This window comes from Meleagris gallopavo, chromosome 6 (genome assembly GCF_905368555.1).
Source record: "Meleagris gallopavo chromosome 6, MGAL_WU_HG_1.1, whole genome shotgun sequence".
NCBI classification, from domain to species: domain Eukaryota; kingdom Metazoa; phylum Chordata; class Aves; order Galliformes; family Phasianidae; genus Meleagris; species Meleagris gallopavo.
In genome coordinates this window covers 34,232,816-34,248,743 of record NC_139409.1, presented here as the reverse complement: position 1 = coordinate 34,248,743, position 15,928 = coordinate 34,232,816, and the positions used below count along the sequence as shown (strand labels likewise).

General features: G+C 36.2%; 1 protein-coding gene across 14 annotated transcripts in view; it reads left to right on the top strand.

The window, feature by feature from the left end:
• Positions 1-15,928, top strand: part of TBC1D5 (TBC1 domain family member 5) — a 297,677-nt gene that overhangs the window by 244,020 nt on the left and 37,729 nt on the right. For 13 of the 14 annotated variants that reach the window (XM_085226304.1, XM_085226310.1, XM_085226305.1 and 10 more), the window contains 3 exons: positions 3,808-4,055; positions 7,962-8,024; positions 13,489-13,649. In XM_085226304.1, the coding sequence (XP_085082430.1) occupies positions 3,808-4,055; positions 7,962-8,024; positions 13,489-13,649 (472 nt within the window). The remainder of the gene's footprint in view (positions 1-3,807; positions 4,056-7,961; positions 8,025-13,488; positions 13,650-15,928) is intronic. The other variant, XM_085226314.1, reaches the window with a different exon arrangement.

The window sequence follows — 15,928 nt, the reverse complement described above, 5'->3', positions numbered from 1 at the left end:
AGAATAGAGGAGTAATTCAGAGAAATCTATCTCAACACAGGACTACTTAAAGTAGGTCAGACATGATAAAACTGGTCAAGATTGGACTAAAGAAAAAATGGGAAGATGTGACATTAGGAGATGTTTCATCAGTGAGCAGAGAAATGGGTTAGATAAGCTGCCAGGCCTTTTTCATCTTTAATTCCACAGATTCAGTAATATATTTAAAATATCTTTACAACTCTCTAGCATGTATTGCTTATTTTATCATATATAAAACCTTTTAATTTGTCATATTCATAAATTTTTTCTCTCATCACTCATAATGGCTACTCTCTGAAGATAGAAATGCCTTTGCATAAGACTTGCTTAAAACAAAACATTTTTGTCTTAGCAAAAAACTGCAGAGATTGAATCATCTTCCCACTGCTAGTTTAAAAATACACCATTCATAGTCAAGGTCAATGATGCTTATTGTGAGGGAACAAAATTGTTTGCTTCGTAAATGGAATTCACTCTCCTTGATATTCATATTTTTAAACTGAGGCCTTACTTTTAAATGCATCTGCTGATAACTCTACAACATAATCAATCAGCATTTTTCTTGTAATTGTTGTGCACGTCTCGTACATTTTGATGGCTAAAATGTAGACATTGATCCATGTTTAATGGCTGTAATCATCCTTTGTGTTAACATATCAGACATTTAAACAGTAAGAATACATTGTTCTTCTTTTCCTGAACTTCACCGTAGATTTATATACCTTTTCCAGAGATCTAACACCTTGCTATTGTTCATTTTCTGAAGCTGCAATTCAGAGAAATCACACACTGAATTTTACTTACGGATACTTTTGTTAAGACCACACCTTAACAAGTACTACGTATAGCACCACTATTCATTTTTCACATATGTGTATGTGTTCTGAGCTGCTCACTTAACAGCTTTCTCAGAGCTCAGTCACATGCAGATATTAGGAACTACAGTGGCTCTACTTTCTAATTTTCAAATAATCATAAAACGTTACTGCATATTGTTGTTGAAAGCATTTTTTTTTTAATTTATATTTTGACCATAATGGCTTAGATAAGATGTTTGGTGTTTATTGTTATTGTTTAGTGCATTATCTCAAGAAATCTCTTTGAAACTATTTGAGAAATCCTATTAAACTCACTTCTTATCTATATGTATGTCAAAGCAGCAAGTTAAACAGCTTAGAAGGAAAACATATTTTTCATTAAGGAAATTTTTTTTTTCTTTTTTTAAAGCAACAAGCTGATGGACACAAATACACAAGTCTTCATAATCTCAGCATTTTATTATAGTCTATTTGCTTCTTTACAAAAGCTTTGTCTCATGCATCCATGGACCATCAGGATTCCAATGAAGCAGTAACTCAAAGCATCCAGTGGCTTTGTTGCTTTAGTAGCTTCTCAGAGAAAAAGATTTTCTTCTATTAAATACCAGGTTTTTTGCTGTCAGCATTTTTTCTTTTTTTACTGATTGTCTGCGCTCCAGACTTACAGGCAAAAGAAATCTAGGACTCACTGTACAAGTCATTATCTTCTTTCTAAGGTGATAGTTCAGGTGAGTTAGTAATATATAGCTCCTTTGGCGGACAGTTTGAACAGATCAAGAGGGAAAACTGCTAGATATAAGGATGCTAGGGTTCAGAATCTCAACCAAATTATTACTGGCATGGCCCCTAAAATCAGTGATGTAATTAAATTAATTGCAAACTATTCGTATCTGCTTGGTATCTGCCAAAGCAGCATTTGATCTTTCTTCTTCCACCTTCTCAGCTACAGTCTGTTTTCTTTCTGGAATGAAGAAATCATTAAGCAAAAATCCCTGTGCTGACTCTTCTGATGCCACATGTATGTCAAGGAATTAGAAAATCCCTTGTTACTTCTTTAAGTGTCCCTGTGTAGTAGTTACATGCAAGTGGTGGAATGTCCCTGGAGGTGTTCAAGAAACACATAGATGTGGCACTGAGGGGCATGGTTTGGTGGGCATGGTGGTGATGAGTTGATGGTTGTACTTGATCTTAGAGGTCTTTTTCAACCTGAATCTTCTATATTCTGATTAATAACCAATTCTGCTAGGTAGTATCAGAGAAAAAAAGTGGTAGTAATAAACAGTATAGCATGTCATTTTTAAAAAATCATTAGAAATATTCAATTTGCTTTTGGAACCATTTGGGACTCCTGCAGGGCCATTTTATAACTCTGCAAATACTCTTTTTTAATTTAATGTATCAGTCACTCTGAAGTGACTACAGAAAGTCTTTTTGTAATATAAACAGCAGTAAAATGGGGAGATAAGCAAACATCCTGCAATCAGTAGCCAGAAATCGTTCTGGCTTCCATAAATTGGGAAGGAGCATCTGGAAGGGTTGAAGAGTTACAGGAGATAAATTTGATCCCCTTTTTGTTTCAGTTTCATTGCTGCTCCGGAAAACTGTAACACATTTTTTCTTCATCACTAGTTTATGAGAAGATGGCCCCATCTCGTGATTCTGTGAGCTCACATAATTTCTCCTCTTTTCTCTCATTTTAATTTTTATCTATTCTTAGTCTAAACAATGCAGCTGTTCCTATTTTCTAGTTTTGTTCAGTATGTGTGTGTGATCATATTGTGTATTGGAAAAATACATATATATGAAGACAAATAGGGAACTGATATGATAAGAAAAAGCAAAATTACTTTTTCAGGTGTGTGTACAAGTTGCAAATCACCTATATTAATTTATCTGTAATTTGTTTTTAATTAAACTTCCCCAAAACATTCTAACCTGCTTTTTTCCCAGTACAATGATTGCAAAGTCCTTAATTGAATGTACTTCTTTAACTATTTTAAACGCAGGTATTTATATCACTGCTCAGTAAAATAAAACTTCAGAAGTGGAAAGGTCTCTATGACTGTGATATGTTTCTGTACAGGGCATTTCAAGCATTAATTACATAAAACAGAAAAATACTGCATGAACGAATAGCAGTGGCATCACTGATCTCTGGATTATGTGAACACATCTACTGGGAATTAGAAGCTGCTTTGCCTCTTTATTTTAGACAGATTAAATGGTTTAGTAATTTCCTCATTCTTAATGTTGCATGTAACTGTAGTTACAAATAAAAGGTAACAGTGATAAGGATTGTGACCCAGTACATGTTATATCCTGAAGCCATTCTTCAGCCAAAACCACTTTTGCAATTAGGATTCCCTTTACAAAGCACTTGTCTAGAAATGGCTGGCATGGACAGAGAGTGACATGGGAGCAAAAGTCAGCTAGCTTTGCCAACCTAAAGTGCAGTCTGGTGGTAGTTCTGTTTGTTTAAATAATTGATTAAGTTTTAGTTATTTTAAACATTTAAGGAAATTTAATCCAACAGAAATAACTATTATAGTAATCTTGGAATAACAAGTGCAAAAAGTATTAATAATAAATTTTCTAATGTTTCTGATACCTCAGAGCATGGATTGCTTGTTGACACTTTTTCATATCTTTTTTCATGTAAGAAGCCAAATTAAGGAAAGTGGAACAACTTGCCTGCGTTTTTCAGGAAGAAATGACCAAAAGAATTTGTCTGCTATTGGTTGGAAAAAACCCTCACTGTGTTGTCCCTGTGACTCCTGTGTATGTTTCATGGTAAAACACACTGTTTGTGATGCTCAACACTTGGATTACCTTGGCTCCGTTTTGGAAAATAGTGTTATGTGTAGTTCCTACACATAATCATAGAATCGTAAAATTGCTTGGTTGGAAAAGACCGTGAAGATCATCAAGTCCAACCACGATCTAACCGTTTGTCTTGTTCTCCTTTCAGTGCCAGTGCTAAGGCTGCCCCACTGAACATCAACAAAGTCTCCAACAGCTTACTGAACTTTGGCCGAAAGCTGATAGCTCCAGCCATGGCTTCAGGCAGCACTGCAGGCCCCACTGCCGGGACAGGCAGCTTCTCTCCAACAACAGGGCCTACCCGTGGGACAGCGGAAGGCCCCCAGTACCACCAGCACCAGGCACAGCAGCAAAGAATGATGAAGTCGGAGAGCATGCCAGTTCAGCTGGGCAAAGGTAACAGCAAAAAATGTGGCAGTGCTACAGCCGGAGAAGCCCTTTTATTGATGCAATAAGTTTGTATCTGGAGGGATTAGAAGAGACAGAATTTTGTTAAAAGGATGTTTGCAATGTAACATAGAATTAAATATTATGACAAGAAGGTGAAAATACTAGGAAGTTTTGAACCTTTAAAAATATTAACAAATGACTTGAGACATACCAGCAAACTTTAGTGTTATTGTAAACATCTTCATATACATTAATTTTCCAGTCTTTTAAATGCACCATAATTTAACTGCAAGACTAATTTCATATCATTTTTTTTCAGGTTATTGGCACAAATCCCATGCATAACAATATTAGCTAACTATGAGTGCAGGATGTTAGATCAATTACAGAGTAATTCTTAACAAACAAAATCTTATTCCCTTTAGGAGTTGGAGAGCTTATTTCAGAAGCTACTTGACCAATAACATCTATTTGCCTTTTAATAATTTGTGGTGCCCCCTGCACTTTTACAGTTTGGTAAATACTACTTTTTGGAACCTTTTTTTATATTTCTCAAGGACAGTTTATTTGAACAGCAAAGTCAGCGAGCTCAGCTTCAGTAGATGTTTCTTATGATCTGCTAGGCTCAAGGCATATTTCTGCTTTTCATCTTCAAACAGCCTATGGCAGCATGGTCTTTGAAACGAATGTGTAGCACTCTACTTATGTGTGTATAGTTTCTAGTTGTAGATCATAATAAGTAATGGTTATAAGTTTGAGGGCTGCCTGAGTTGCTGACTGCCCTGATCCATTGTGCCATATTTTTCACCAGATTTGGAAGTGTACTAGGAAGAAAATAACACTTCCATGGCTCAGACTGATGTTCTTTCTCTATCCCCTGTCACCCTTTTTTTCCAAAGTCAGTCCTTCCATGATGCATCACATTCCCAGGAGATACTGAGAGAACAGCATTTGGAGATACAGCTTTTCTCACAAGGCAGAGAGGTGCAAGAAGTTTTGTAAAGGCTACTACAGCAGCTTGGCAAAATCCAGATTTGTAGCTTTTCTCAGAATCATAAAACCATTTCCAAATTGCTCTAGCACAGGTTTTGAAAGTCCCCATCACTGTGCAAATACGAAACCAAAGTGGTAATTTCTCTGCTATGCAGTGACCTCATTTGATTTGTATTTACAAATGTTGTGTATGCTCCTGTTTGAATCCTTGATGCAAACCCTGCTTGTGTCAATAGAAGGAAAGTTAGGTCTAGAAAGAAATTGTTTCCATAGTTCTAGATGGGCTCTTTGGTTTGCTTTAAAAAAACAAAATCCATAGTAAAGTTATCAGATGCCTGACTTTATATCACTTCAGTTGAAAATTGATCAGGTGGTGATTTGCTTTTGCTTGCTTAATATGAAAGAATTGTAAAATTTGAAGCAGCTTATTGTAGTAGAATCAGTTGTATCTTAATACTGAGCTAGCCGATAATGGGTGGCCTTGTTTATGCTTGTATACAGTAACTACTTTGCTAAGTAGTCAAGAAACTGACTTGCCACTTTACATATAAGAATCAGAGTAAAAATTGCAGTTAGACTTTGGTGATTGTCATGCACAGACTGCGCACTTATTTCTGTATAGATAGTATATCCATAGTTGGTGCGACACGAGATGTAATTTAAGGGCAACGAAATGTATATATACTTTTTTAATAAGTTGAGGTAACGGTGAGTTTTATCTCATATATTAGTATCATGCTTGTTGTTCCAGATCAGTTATCAGTACATTGCCTGTAGTTGGACAGAAATTTTGAATGATGGCAGCCAACTACAAGTGCTGACACACAGCAAATAGTGTCTTCTCTATCATGTCTTAAAAGTCAGTTTTAAAGTTTTTGCAAGATGATGGTATCTGTACACCCAAGAAAGTGCTGTGGGCAGTGGGTCCACAGTGGGTGAGAACATTTCTCAGCAGCTCTGAGCAAAGTGCTTCAGGGGACAGGGGTTAGGACAGAAAAGCCTTTATTCTGCTCTTTCTGTTTGTGCCGAACTACCTTCTGACTTTTGCATTGGCTTCTATCAAACTGAATTCTGCTCTAGCTTTTGGATTTCTCAAAGCTGGTTGATGTGGTTTGTAACTATGAGGCTCTTAAGTTAATGACAAAACTATATCTAACTTTCAGATGTTCCCATGGTGTTCATCACCATGTTTTCAGCTCATCTTAGCCTTCAGGAGCTTAGTCATTTAGCTGAGGTAGGCAGAGGCAAGCATTTTGCATTTAAATTGATAGTCATTTGCACTTCCAGTCAGTGTACTACTCATAGTTGCTGAGTTGGACAATGCAACCAAAAGACCAAAGCACTGTCAGTCTGACAGGGATCGAGTCAGTAGAGGAAGTTATCTGTTTTTTCTCATTATGTTAGTCCTTTCAGGTTTTGAATGCTCAAGTAGTGTTGATAATTTCAATTAATACATAAAGTACTGTGAACCTGAAGAGATTAAGTTCAGTGTCTAGTCTACTTTGAATTGTGAAGAAGTCATTGGTGACAAAATGTCTTGAAGGATGGCAAAATAATCCTACCCCAGCTTTTACAACTGTGCTTTGGCACTGATAGCACTCACTTTTGTCACAAAGGTTCAGCAGTGATGGATGTCACTCACGCATCCGTGAGTGCTGTGCTCTGTGTAAGGGATGGGTGTTTTATATCAATAAGAATTGTTTCTCATTCCAAAGTTTTTGCACTTGCTGAGTTTCTTTAAGAAAAACATGCATATTATTTAGAGAATGTACATAGTAAAAAAAATAGACAGACAAAAAAAATCCTAATTGCAAGCCTGTAACTCCAGATGAGTCTTGAACATTACAAATCACAGTTGAATGAAATATCCAGACACCTAATTGGAAAATCAGTTCCTTCTAATAATATATTAATCCTATTCAGTCTGTCCTCAGCACAGAAGGCCGGGTGTCATTACTGATTACTTCTGTGAGGCGGCCTGCTAATACAAAAGGGATTAAAATATTCTTTTGATCCTACACAGTGAAAGAATTCATAGGCACAAAGGTTAAATTAAAATCTAGAGTTCATTGGATTGTCAGCTGAGTTTGTGGTCTTGAGAGACAAAACCAATGATAATGAAAAAAGTTGGGAAGAAAAAAAAGCAGAATTGTTGCCTTTAGTGTTTCACCAGATTCTTGAGCATTCAGAAACTGTGCAGTCTTTGCCTACCAAATGGTAATGTGCTGCCAGAAAAAAAAAAAAAAAAAAAAAAAAAGGATAAAAAGAAAGAAAGGAAGAAAAAGAGTCTTTCACTTCTTCCCTCATCGTGATACAGTTTTCCTTCCAGGTCCTTTCTCTGCGAAACCCAAAAGGCTTTTCGTTTGAGTGTCACTTTATCGTAAGGACACACTAAAGGACCAATCTGAAGATGTTCTGCCAAAACTGTGATCAGCTATTTAAAGCATTTCCATACTTCTTCTGTTTGTTTTTAAGAGTTGGTACTTCTGAGGAATTTGTTGTAGCATGAATGGAATTTCCATGGTCACCTAATATGCCCTAAAGAAATGATCTCCATCTTTAGAATTACTAACAAACTAAAAAAATGACTGTTTTTTCTGAAGGAAAAAAAGAGAAGTTGTCTGTGCTGATAGCAGAATTCTAAATAAATAAATAAATAAAAGTGAAATGAGATGCTGTATTAAAAAATGCTTTTTTGTTGTTGTTGTTTAAAAAAAAAAAAACTGTGTATCCTTAGGTAATGATAAAATTTTTCTGACAGCATGAATATGATACTCCCCAATCAGCTTTTCCACAGGCAGTGTATAATGCAACAATTGTTCAAATGTCCTCGGGGATTTTGCCATAATGTCCCATCAGATGCCGCCAAGCCACGATTTAAACCGGAATCTCACACTAACATGTCTCTTTGCTTGGCAGGCGATGCCCCTGGTGGCGATGCTGCACTTCCCGGCCCCGCGCAGAACCCCACTGCGCTCCCAGGTACGGACCTGCAGCAGCATCCCAGGCTGAATCCTGTAGGATCCCTGGGATGCTCCATCCGTGGCGTCTCCATCTGCCTTCACTGCCATTGTCCATCCACCGAGTGGCACTGTTGTGTAGAAATTAAAACAGCAGCTCTGCTTCATCCATCTCTCAGTGCTACGTGTGGCTCACATTCCCCATGCAAATCTGCACTTGCTTTGTATTTTGTGGTCCATCCCACCCTTGGTCATGGGGGGCAATATGGCTATCAGTTTTTCTTTTAGCTGTGTCACTTCCCTGTTGTTGTGTTTGAGGCGGTAATTTGAGCCAAACACTGATATTAATGCCATTAGCCAAAGAGAAGCTTGCTGGGCTCGCTGAGAAATAATAGCCCTACACATGTGTGTGATGAAGTGGTTTGAATAAGTGTTAAAAATGCTGGAAGCCTTTGTTCCCATTTTACTGTTGTTAAAAAAAAAAAAAAAAAGAGAGAGAGAGAGAAAAAAAAAAAGAAAATAATAAAAAAAAGAAAACTAATTTATCTGAAGTTTAGAAGTTTTATAGAACTCACTATTTTTGCAAATTTTCATATTCTACATCCTGACTGTGGCATATGCAGAGTAATAGATGAGCAGTTCTGAATAGTTTTGAATTATAGATTTTGCCTTATTCTGTTCTTCTTGGTAACTTTGTCCTTCATTCTCCTTATAACTATGAAATGGATTCTTTTCCTCTTTCCAAATAGAGAGTGAGCCATTGGTTTTATATGCCATTCATGCATGTCTTCTTTGATTCTTCGTATATTTTCCTATACCTATGGAGGCAGAGGCCTACAAAGTTCATGGTTATCTCCCTTCTATCTAAACTCAAACTTAGTAAGCTTGCTTTTCTTTCATTGTAAGTGTTCCCCACTCCTTTCCACTTTATTACAGATGCTTATAATAGATCTCATCCTATTTAAACTTTCTCTTTCCTTTTCAAGATACTGCACTTCTCCACACCTTCTGCCCTGCTAACAATACAACACTACTACATCTGTGTATTTTACAAATGGTTGTGAATCAGTGTGTTTGTGACCCTAGTGTCAGCCACAGTAATCTTCAGCAACAGGCAAGTAGAGAGCTGGTTTGAAGACAGCACATGGAGATTGCAGTGCTCCTTTTTGCCCGTAGAAGGGTGTGAATTTTTAGTGTAAGAAGCCCTATGCATCACTACAGTGAAGTATTTATGGACTTTTGCATACATATATATATTTTAAGACGTCCTATGCAATAATGTGTTCTGACCGCTGCTATCAAGGTCAGCTTTTGATTCTGTATACCTCATAAGCATTTCTTTGATCTTCATTCTTGTGGTTTCTTCAACCCAATTCATTTTGGCTTTCTGGCTTTCTGGTATATGTTTATGTAGTCAGAAATTAGTTTAAGAACTCTTCTCACTAATCTTTTAAGGAGGCATAATGCATTTATCTGTGATCATTAGAATAAGCATAAGAAAATGAGAAGTATGATCAAGTGATGATCTCACTTTGCTGACTGAGCTGCTAAAGAAGAATGAGATGTGTTTAGTTGGTTACTAAACGAAGTTTCTTGTATCAGATTATATATTTGGTTGTATATTGAGGGTAAGTGTTCTGTTCTGTTTTTGCTTTTTTTTACTGAAGAGTACCTCAAAACTCTCTCAAATAATGGTGAGGTTGACATTATATTGTACTTTCAAACTTACACAAAGGCTGCTAGTACCTTAAGAATTGGTGCATGCATAATGCATCTTCAGAAGGGTTGTGGTGACTTCAGCCAGCTGTCCTTGCTGTAGCTCCACTAAGATTCAGTGTTGGGAGAATCATAGGCAGTTTTCTTTTTGGACTAAGGAAAGTAGTTGCAATTGGTATGAATTGTCTTTCAGCTTTCTTCTTATTTCTTCATCTTGATTACTCCTCTGAATTTTAGAAAAGCCCATTACAATGCAAAAACTCTGCCTTATGACTGGCGACACACTCTAATTCTTCATACATGCTATTCTTCCTCTTGTGAAATTTCTAATCTCATTCCCTGAGTGATCCATGACACAGTGTAGTTCACGTGCTTGGAGTCAGCATAAAAATTACATTTCCTGATTATCTTTGCTTCATTGCATCTAGTTTTACATTTATTTTTATCTTTTTTATATTTTATAGTCTATAAAAACTCTTGGTATTACGTGAACAAATTCCCTCCTGCAACAGTTTTTTCCTCCACAAAATCTCAACCATATATATTTTTTCTCGTTTGGTTATGCAAGTAGGTGCATATTCCATTTCTCTAAACTGTGATCCGTTCTTGAAATGAAGCTTTTTAATAAACAGTATTTACCACAAGAATAGTTCTCTGTCTTTAAAATTTGGACCTTTTTCGCTTAGAACAGGAAGACTGAATATAAAAAAAATTCTTACAAACCTTTTTTTCCATTTTACCAAGCTGCATTGTATCTTGTAAGTTCCTCAAATGTATTTAAAGCACCCATCTCTTGATGATATCTGTGAAATTTTACTGCATCATCTGCTTATTGCAGATGAAGTGGGTTAAGCACAGGCCAAGAAGTGAAGATGTATATTACTTATATTGCTCTCTTTAATTTTTTTCATTTTTAATCTTAATTTTATGTGAAAGCTACCTTTTTATTAACAGGATAGGAGAAAGAGCTCATTTAGTCTAATTTTATACATAATAAAATATTTTTTTCATTGTTCTTTATACATTTTCTGGAGTTTCTGGTATGATACATGACTAGAGGAGGTCTGAGAAGCAGCAGGAAAATGCAATTGAAAGAAGAATAAGGAATGGAAAAAGTTGGAAAAAGGAAGTCCTATACTACCTAAAGGAAGGCTATAAGAAAGAGGGGGATAGACTCTTTAGCAGAGTCTGTTGTGATATGACAAGGGATATAGTTTCAAACAAAAAAAGAGAAGATTAAGATTGGATATGAGGAAGAAGTTTTTAGCAATGAGGGTGTTAAGGCACTAGAACAGGTTGCCCAGAGAGATGGTGGAAGTCCCGTCTCTGGAGGAATTCAAGGTGAGGCTGGATGGGGGCTCTGAGCAACCTGATCAAGCTGTAGATGTCCCTGTTCAGTGCAGGGGAATTGGACTAGATGACTTTTGAAGATCCCTTCCAACTCAAATGATTCTTTGATTCTACAAAGTCACAGAAGTAGAAAAGGCAAAGTAAAAGGGTCTGAAGAGGAGGGAGGGGCAATCAGAGCAAGTGTCCTCAGGAGAAGCAGAATATGAAATGTAGGAGAGTCATGGGAGAGAAGAGCAAAATAAGGCAATCAAGAATGAGGGAAAAAATAAAAAACAGTTTATATGCCAGTTTTCTTCGAGAAAGCTTGAAGAATATTGAACTCGGGTCCCTTCTTCTTTTTTGTCCTTTCTGGTCTGTTTTGTCACACAGGATATTTTCTTCTTCGCAAGTTCAATCTGTTAGTCTCCTTGTTAGGATGACATTTTAAATAGATCTGTATTTATTCCCTTTAGAAAATGTGAATTGCTGGTTTCATGTGGCTGTGGCTGTGCAATATGTGTCATGTAGGGCAAATGCTGCAGAGAGCTTGGCTCAGACTCCACCCTGCAGGTGGCCCTGGCACTGCTGGCATGCACACCACTTTGAGGGCAGCCACTGTTCTAAAGCTTAAATAATGTTAAAATGTATGAGTAGTTCCTCCTCATTGTCACTCTTAATTTAAAACATCTGAACTCAACATACCTGGTCTCCTTTTGTTTCTAAAACTGAATTTGTGTGTTTTCTACAGCCTTTTCTTTCATTTCTTTGTCTTTAGTGTTCTTTTATTTCTTCAGAAATCTGTATCATGGGAGAAGAACATAGTGCATAATGGGGGGAGACTTACTCATTCCAGAAAGGGAATTAGTGTTGCATTTTCAGAATGGACCATGTACCTATACTGACAAAAAGTGTACCAAAATATACACTGAATATATTGGGAGGTCTCTGCATTAATACTTGGCATCTCTGAGAGTAAAACTGATTTGAGTGGAAGCAGATCAGTAAGGAAGGATGGAACTCTTCAGAATTTGATTGTGGTCTTCCAGAGGAGATCAATTTGCACCTCTAACATCTGAATGATTTCATGTGGGCGATTGTTCTTGAGGCTATAAAAGGAAGCATGAAAAAAACACAAATTTGAAAACTCTTTGCGGGCATCAACTGGAAGGAATGGTCTTTGTCATAAACTGCCTGATCACATACAGCAATACAGCATCATGGCTTAGCCAAGTGTCCTCACTGTGACAGTGGATAACACTAGATTCTTTAGAAAGTGAGCTTCATCAAAATCTATCAGCTGAAAATGACCTTAAAATTTGAGGCAGGAGAATTTATATTCTTCCTCAAACACAACTTACGATTTTCTGTTGCACGTCTGGAAATTGTCAGCTAGTTACTAAATGTTAAACCCATTTTTGTAATCCAGTGTTCTTGTTCTCAGTTTTCTTTGTCAAGTTTTATAATGTGTTTGTTGAAACAAAAAGGTTTTCCTTTGCAGTGTTGATAAGGTGAGATTTTTTTTATTATGATGTATACTTTTGGTCGTTATGCATCATACAGAATCTCCTCAGTCTGTGTAAATATCAAATATGTATTGGGAGAGTATTTATATACATATATATTCATTTATTTATTTATAGAGATACATATATTTAGATACAGATAGATGGATGTAGAGCATATATACAAGGAATGCTCAAAAATAATACCTTCTATTTTATTATGATGGCCCACAACATCAGAGGCGAATCGTGGTGGTATGGCAGCAACAAATGAACCTTCCCACCAATATGATAGTGTTGTTGCCATGCAACAGATGGCATTAGAGAGGCAGTCTGACAGAGCAGCATCTGACATGGAAATGCGTATGGAACAAAAGTGTGTTACTAAATTCCTCCATGCGGAAAAATTTGTACCCTTTGACATTCATTGACACTTGCTGAATGTTTCAGGACACCAAACAGTGGATGTGAGCACAATGAGGTGGTGGTGCATTTCAGCAGTGGCGACAGCAACAGTGGGTCACTTACACTGGTGCATATTTTTACAAGTACAGCACACAGGCTTTTGCTCATCTTTGGCAAAAATGCAGTGATAATGGTGGAGAATATGTTGAAAAATAGTGCATTGTAACTGAAAATTTGCTCTAACGCATAGCATTAATGTGCTCTTTGTATGTGTTGTCACTTCCATGGATATAAATAGGAGGCATTACTTTCAGAGCAACCTGTGTACGTACTGTGTAGTGTGTGTATGTATATATACCTATATATACATTAAGTTTTGTGTTTTTCTCTCATACAAAAATCAAGTTCTGTGTATGTCAGAATAGTTCTTCAATTTCAGTGCATGCTGACATACATCAACATTTCATTGATGTGTATTTACAGGGAAAAGAAACAGCCCACTGATTCTCATCTTACTTTACTCTTCTTTTATAGGTCAAAGTTCAAAAATCAGCTCATCTCCAAGCATAGAGAGCTTGCCTGGGGGACGCGAATTTACAGGATCTCCACCTTTGTCTGCATCAAAAAAGGATTCATTTTTTAGCACCATCTCCCGTTCTCGTTCCCAAAGCAAGACTATGAGCAGAAAAGAGTCTGTGAGTTTCTTAACATTTTTAAGCTATTTTAATGTCACACAGCATTACAAGTTACAGCCATCATTTCTCTCGTTCATTAAGCACTCGTACTTGAAAATGTTTCCCTCGGCTCATATTAATGGCAAAAGCAGAAATAAGCTATTTAAACTGTTTCTGTTCAGTAACACCTCCATTATGGATTCCATCCCATAATCTTACTGGAAATGAAACTGTGAAACAGTCCAAAGCCTCTAAAAAGGAAGGAAGAACTCCTCTTTGCTTTGCTTTGCTTTGCTTTGCTTTGCTTTGCTTTGCTTTGTTAGACTTTTGGTGTAGCCCTGAAGTTAATAAACAGTTCAGTGAGGAGCACGAATGCTCAGCAGATCCAAACATGTCCACCTGTTATCCCTGAAATTCTTTAATACATCAGAGATTTCCCAGCATCTGTAGCATCTGTAGTTACAGTTTTACTTCTTGCACAGCCCTGATCTTTCACTTGGCCACAAGACTGAATGTTTTCAGCTAAGAAGAAGAGTACAAATTTTTCATAGGTGTGTTCTAAATAAATTCTCGTCTAATAAGAGATATTATAGGATCACTAATTTAATAAACCTTATATGTCTTGGAGCCAGAGGATTCTTGTTTATTTTTCATACCAGTTCCCTGCTGACTTTCTGCTGATTAAAATCCAGCTACATAGGTGGAAAAAAAGTTGTGCTTTTTGTGAGATGAAGCCAGTTCTCCATTCCATTTTTGCCAGTGTATGTTCATATAATTACCCATTGATTTGAATAAAAAAGAAATTGTAATAGCAGTATTTCTATGTTAGAGCATTCTTTGGATATTCAGAAATCTTAGAAACAGATCTAAATGTAGCACAGAAATCTAATCTGAACATCTCAGCACTTTCATCTCCAAATAGCAGAATCTTTATTAGTCACATCATATTTTTGGTTTGATATTTGAAATGTTTTGATGAAATGCCTGGTTTTTCATAACATTTTTCAGCTTTTGTTCACTAAAACAGTTGTTCCACATACTTCGGTGATACCTAAAGAAAAGCTGCGCTTTGTAGTTAGTTGACAAGGAGCGTTATGTTTGCTTTGTATCCATGTAAGACATACCAAACTGAGTTTAAAGCTAAACGAACAATATCTTTCTGCTTATCCTCATGAGTTAAAGAAAAATAAAAATACCAAGACTCAAATTATATTTTATGCAGTTTAACAAGATCTAAATCCAAATTTTGCTTACAACTTTTATCCCAGCCAGAACTTGGGTTTTTGCACCAAGAGTTCTCTAATAGAATACATAGAAAAATTTTCTGTGATAATGCTAAGTCAATTTTCGATTTTCAGGTAAAGAGTTTCTCTTATTTGTGAAATTTTATTAATCTCTTCTCATGGATTTTTAACAAAATTATTGATTGCAACAGATTTCTATTTATTATATTTTTCAATAGATCGATAGTTGTGATAATGTATGATGAGCCTTACTTTTCCAAAACATTCTTTGAACTGCAGTAATTTACATTGTTACATTATATGGTTAGGCAGTTAGAAAAGGTTTTAAGCTGGCAAAATCTATATCCTTATGTTCAATTTCTTACTGGCTTTTAATATAGAAATAAGAAATTCACCATAACTCTTAGAGGAAAGGTTTGTTTAAATCTGTTTTTGATTCCTCAAGATTATGTTTGGTTTTTATTTTCCTGTAAGTTTCATGTTATCCAGTGTTCCATTTAAAGAAAACTCCCAGAAGTTCATCCTGAGGTCCCAAAATATCTGCCTCATAATTATCCAGTGGTATAGTTGTTTCCTTTACAGCTGTTCTCTGGAGGCCCAAAAAAGAAAAAGAAAAAAAGAAAAAAAAAAAAAAATTGAAAGCACAATGGGCTCACATCTTTGTTTTATTTATAAAAACTTAACTTTTTTACATTTGTGTCTAATAATCACAGAGATTATGTTATTAAGCACCAGGAAAATTATCATTGTTGGAACATCCCATGCGTCAATCACTTTATAAAAAGATTATATTAAATGCAGAAATTCTATGGATGAAGGAGAATAGGAGAATCCAATTCTCCTTCATCTTTGTGCTTTTAATTAATGTCCTTCTCAAGGAAAAAATGAGAATAGAATACATAAATAAAAATATGTCCTTCAATATGGAATTTTAATAGGTGATTTTCACAGGCCAAAGGACTTATACTGTGGCATTGTCAGAGGATGAACATCATCACAAGCCACTCCTGAAGTGTGACCTTTATCACAGGTCCAGATCTGGGCTGCCCGTACAGC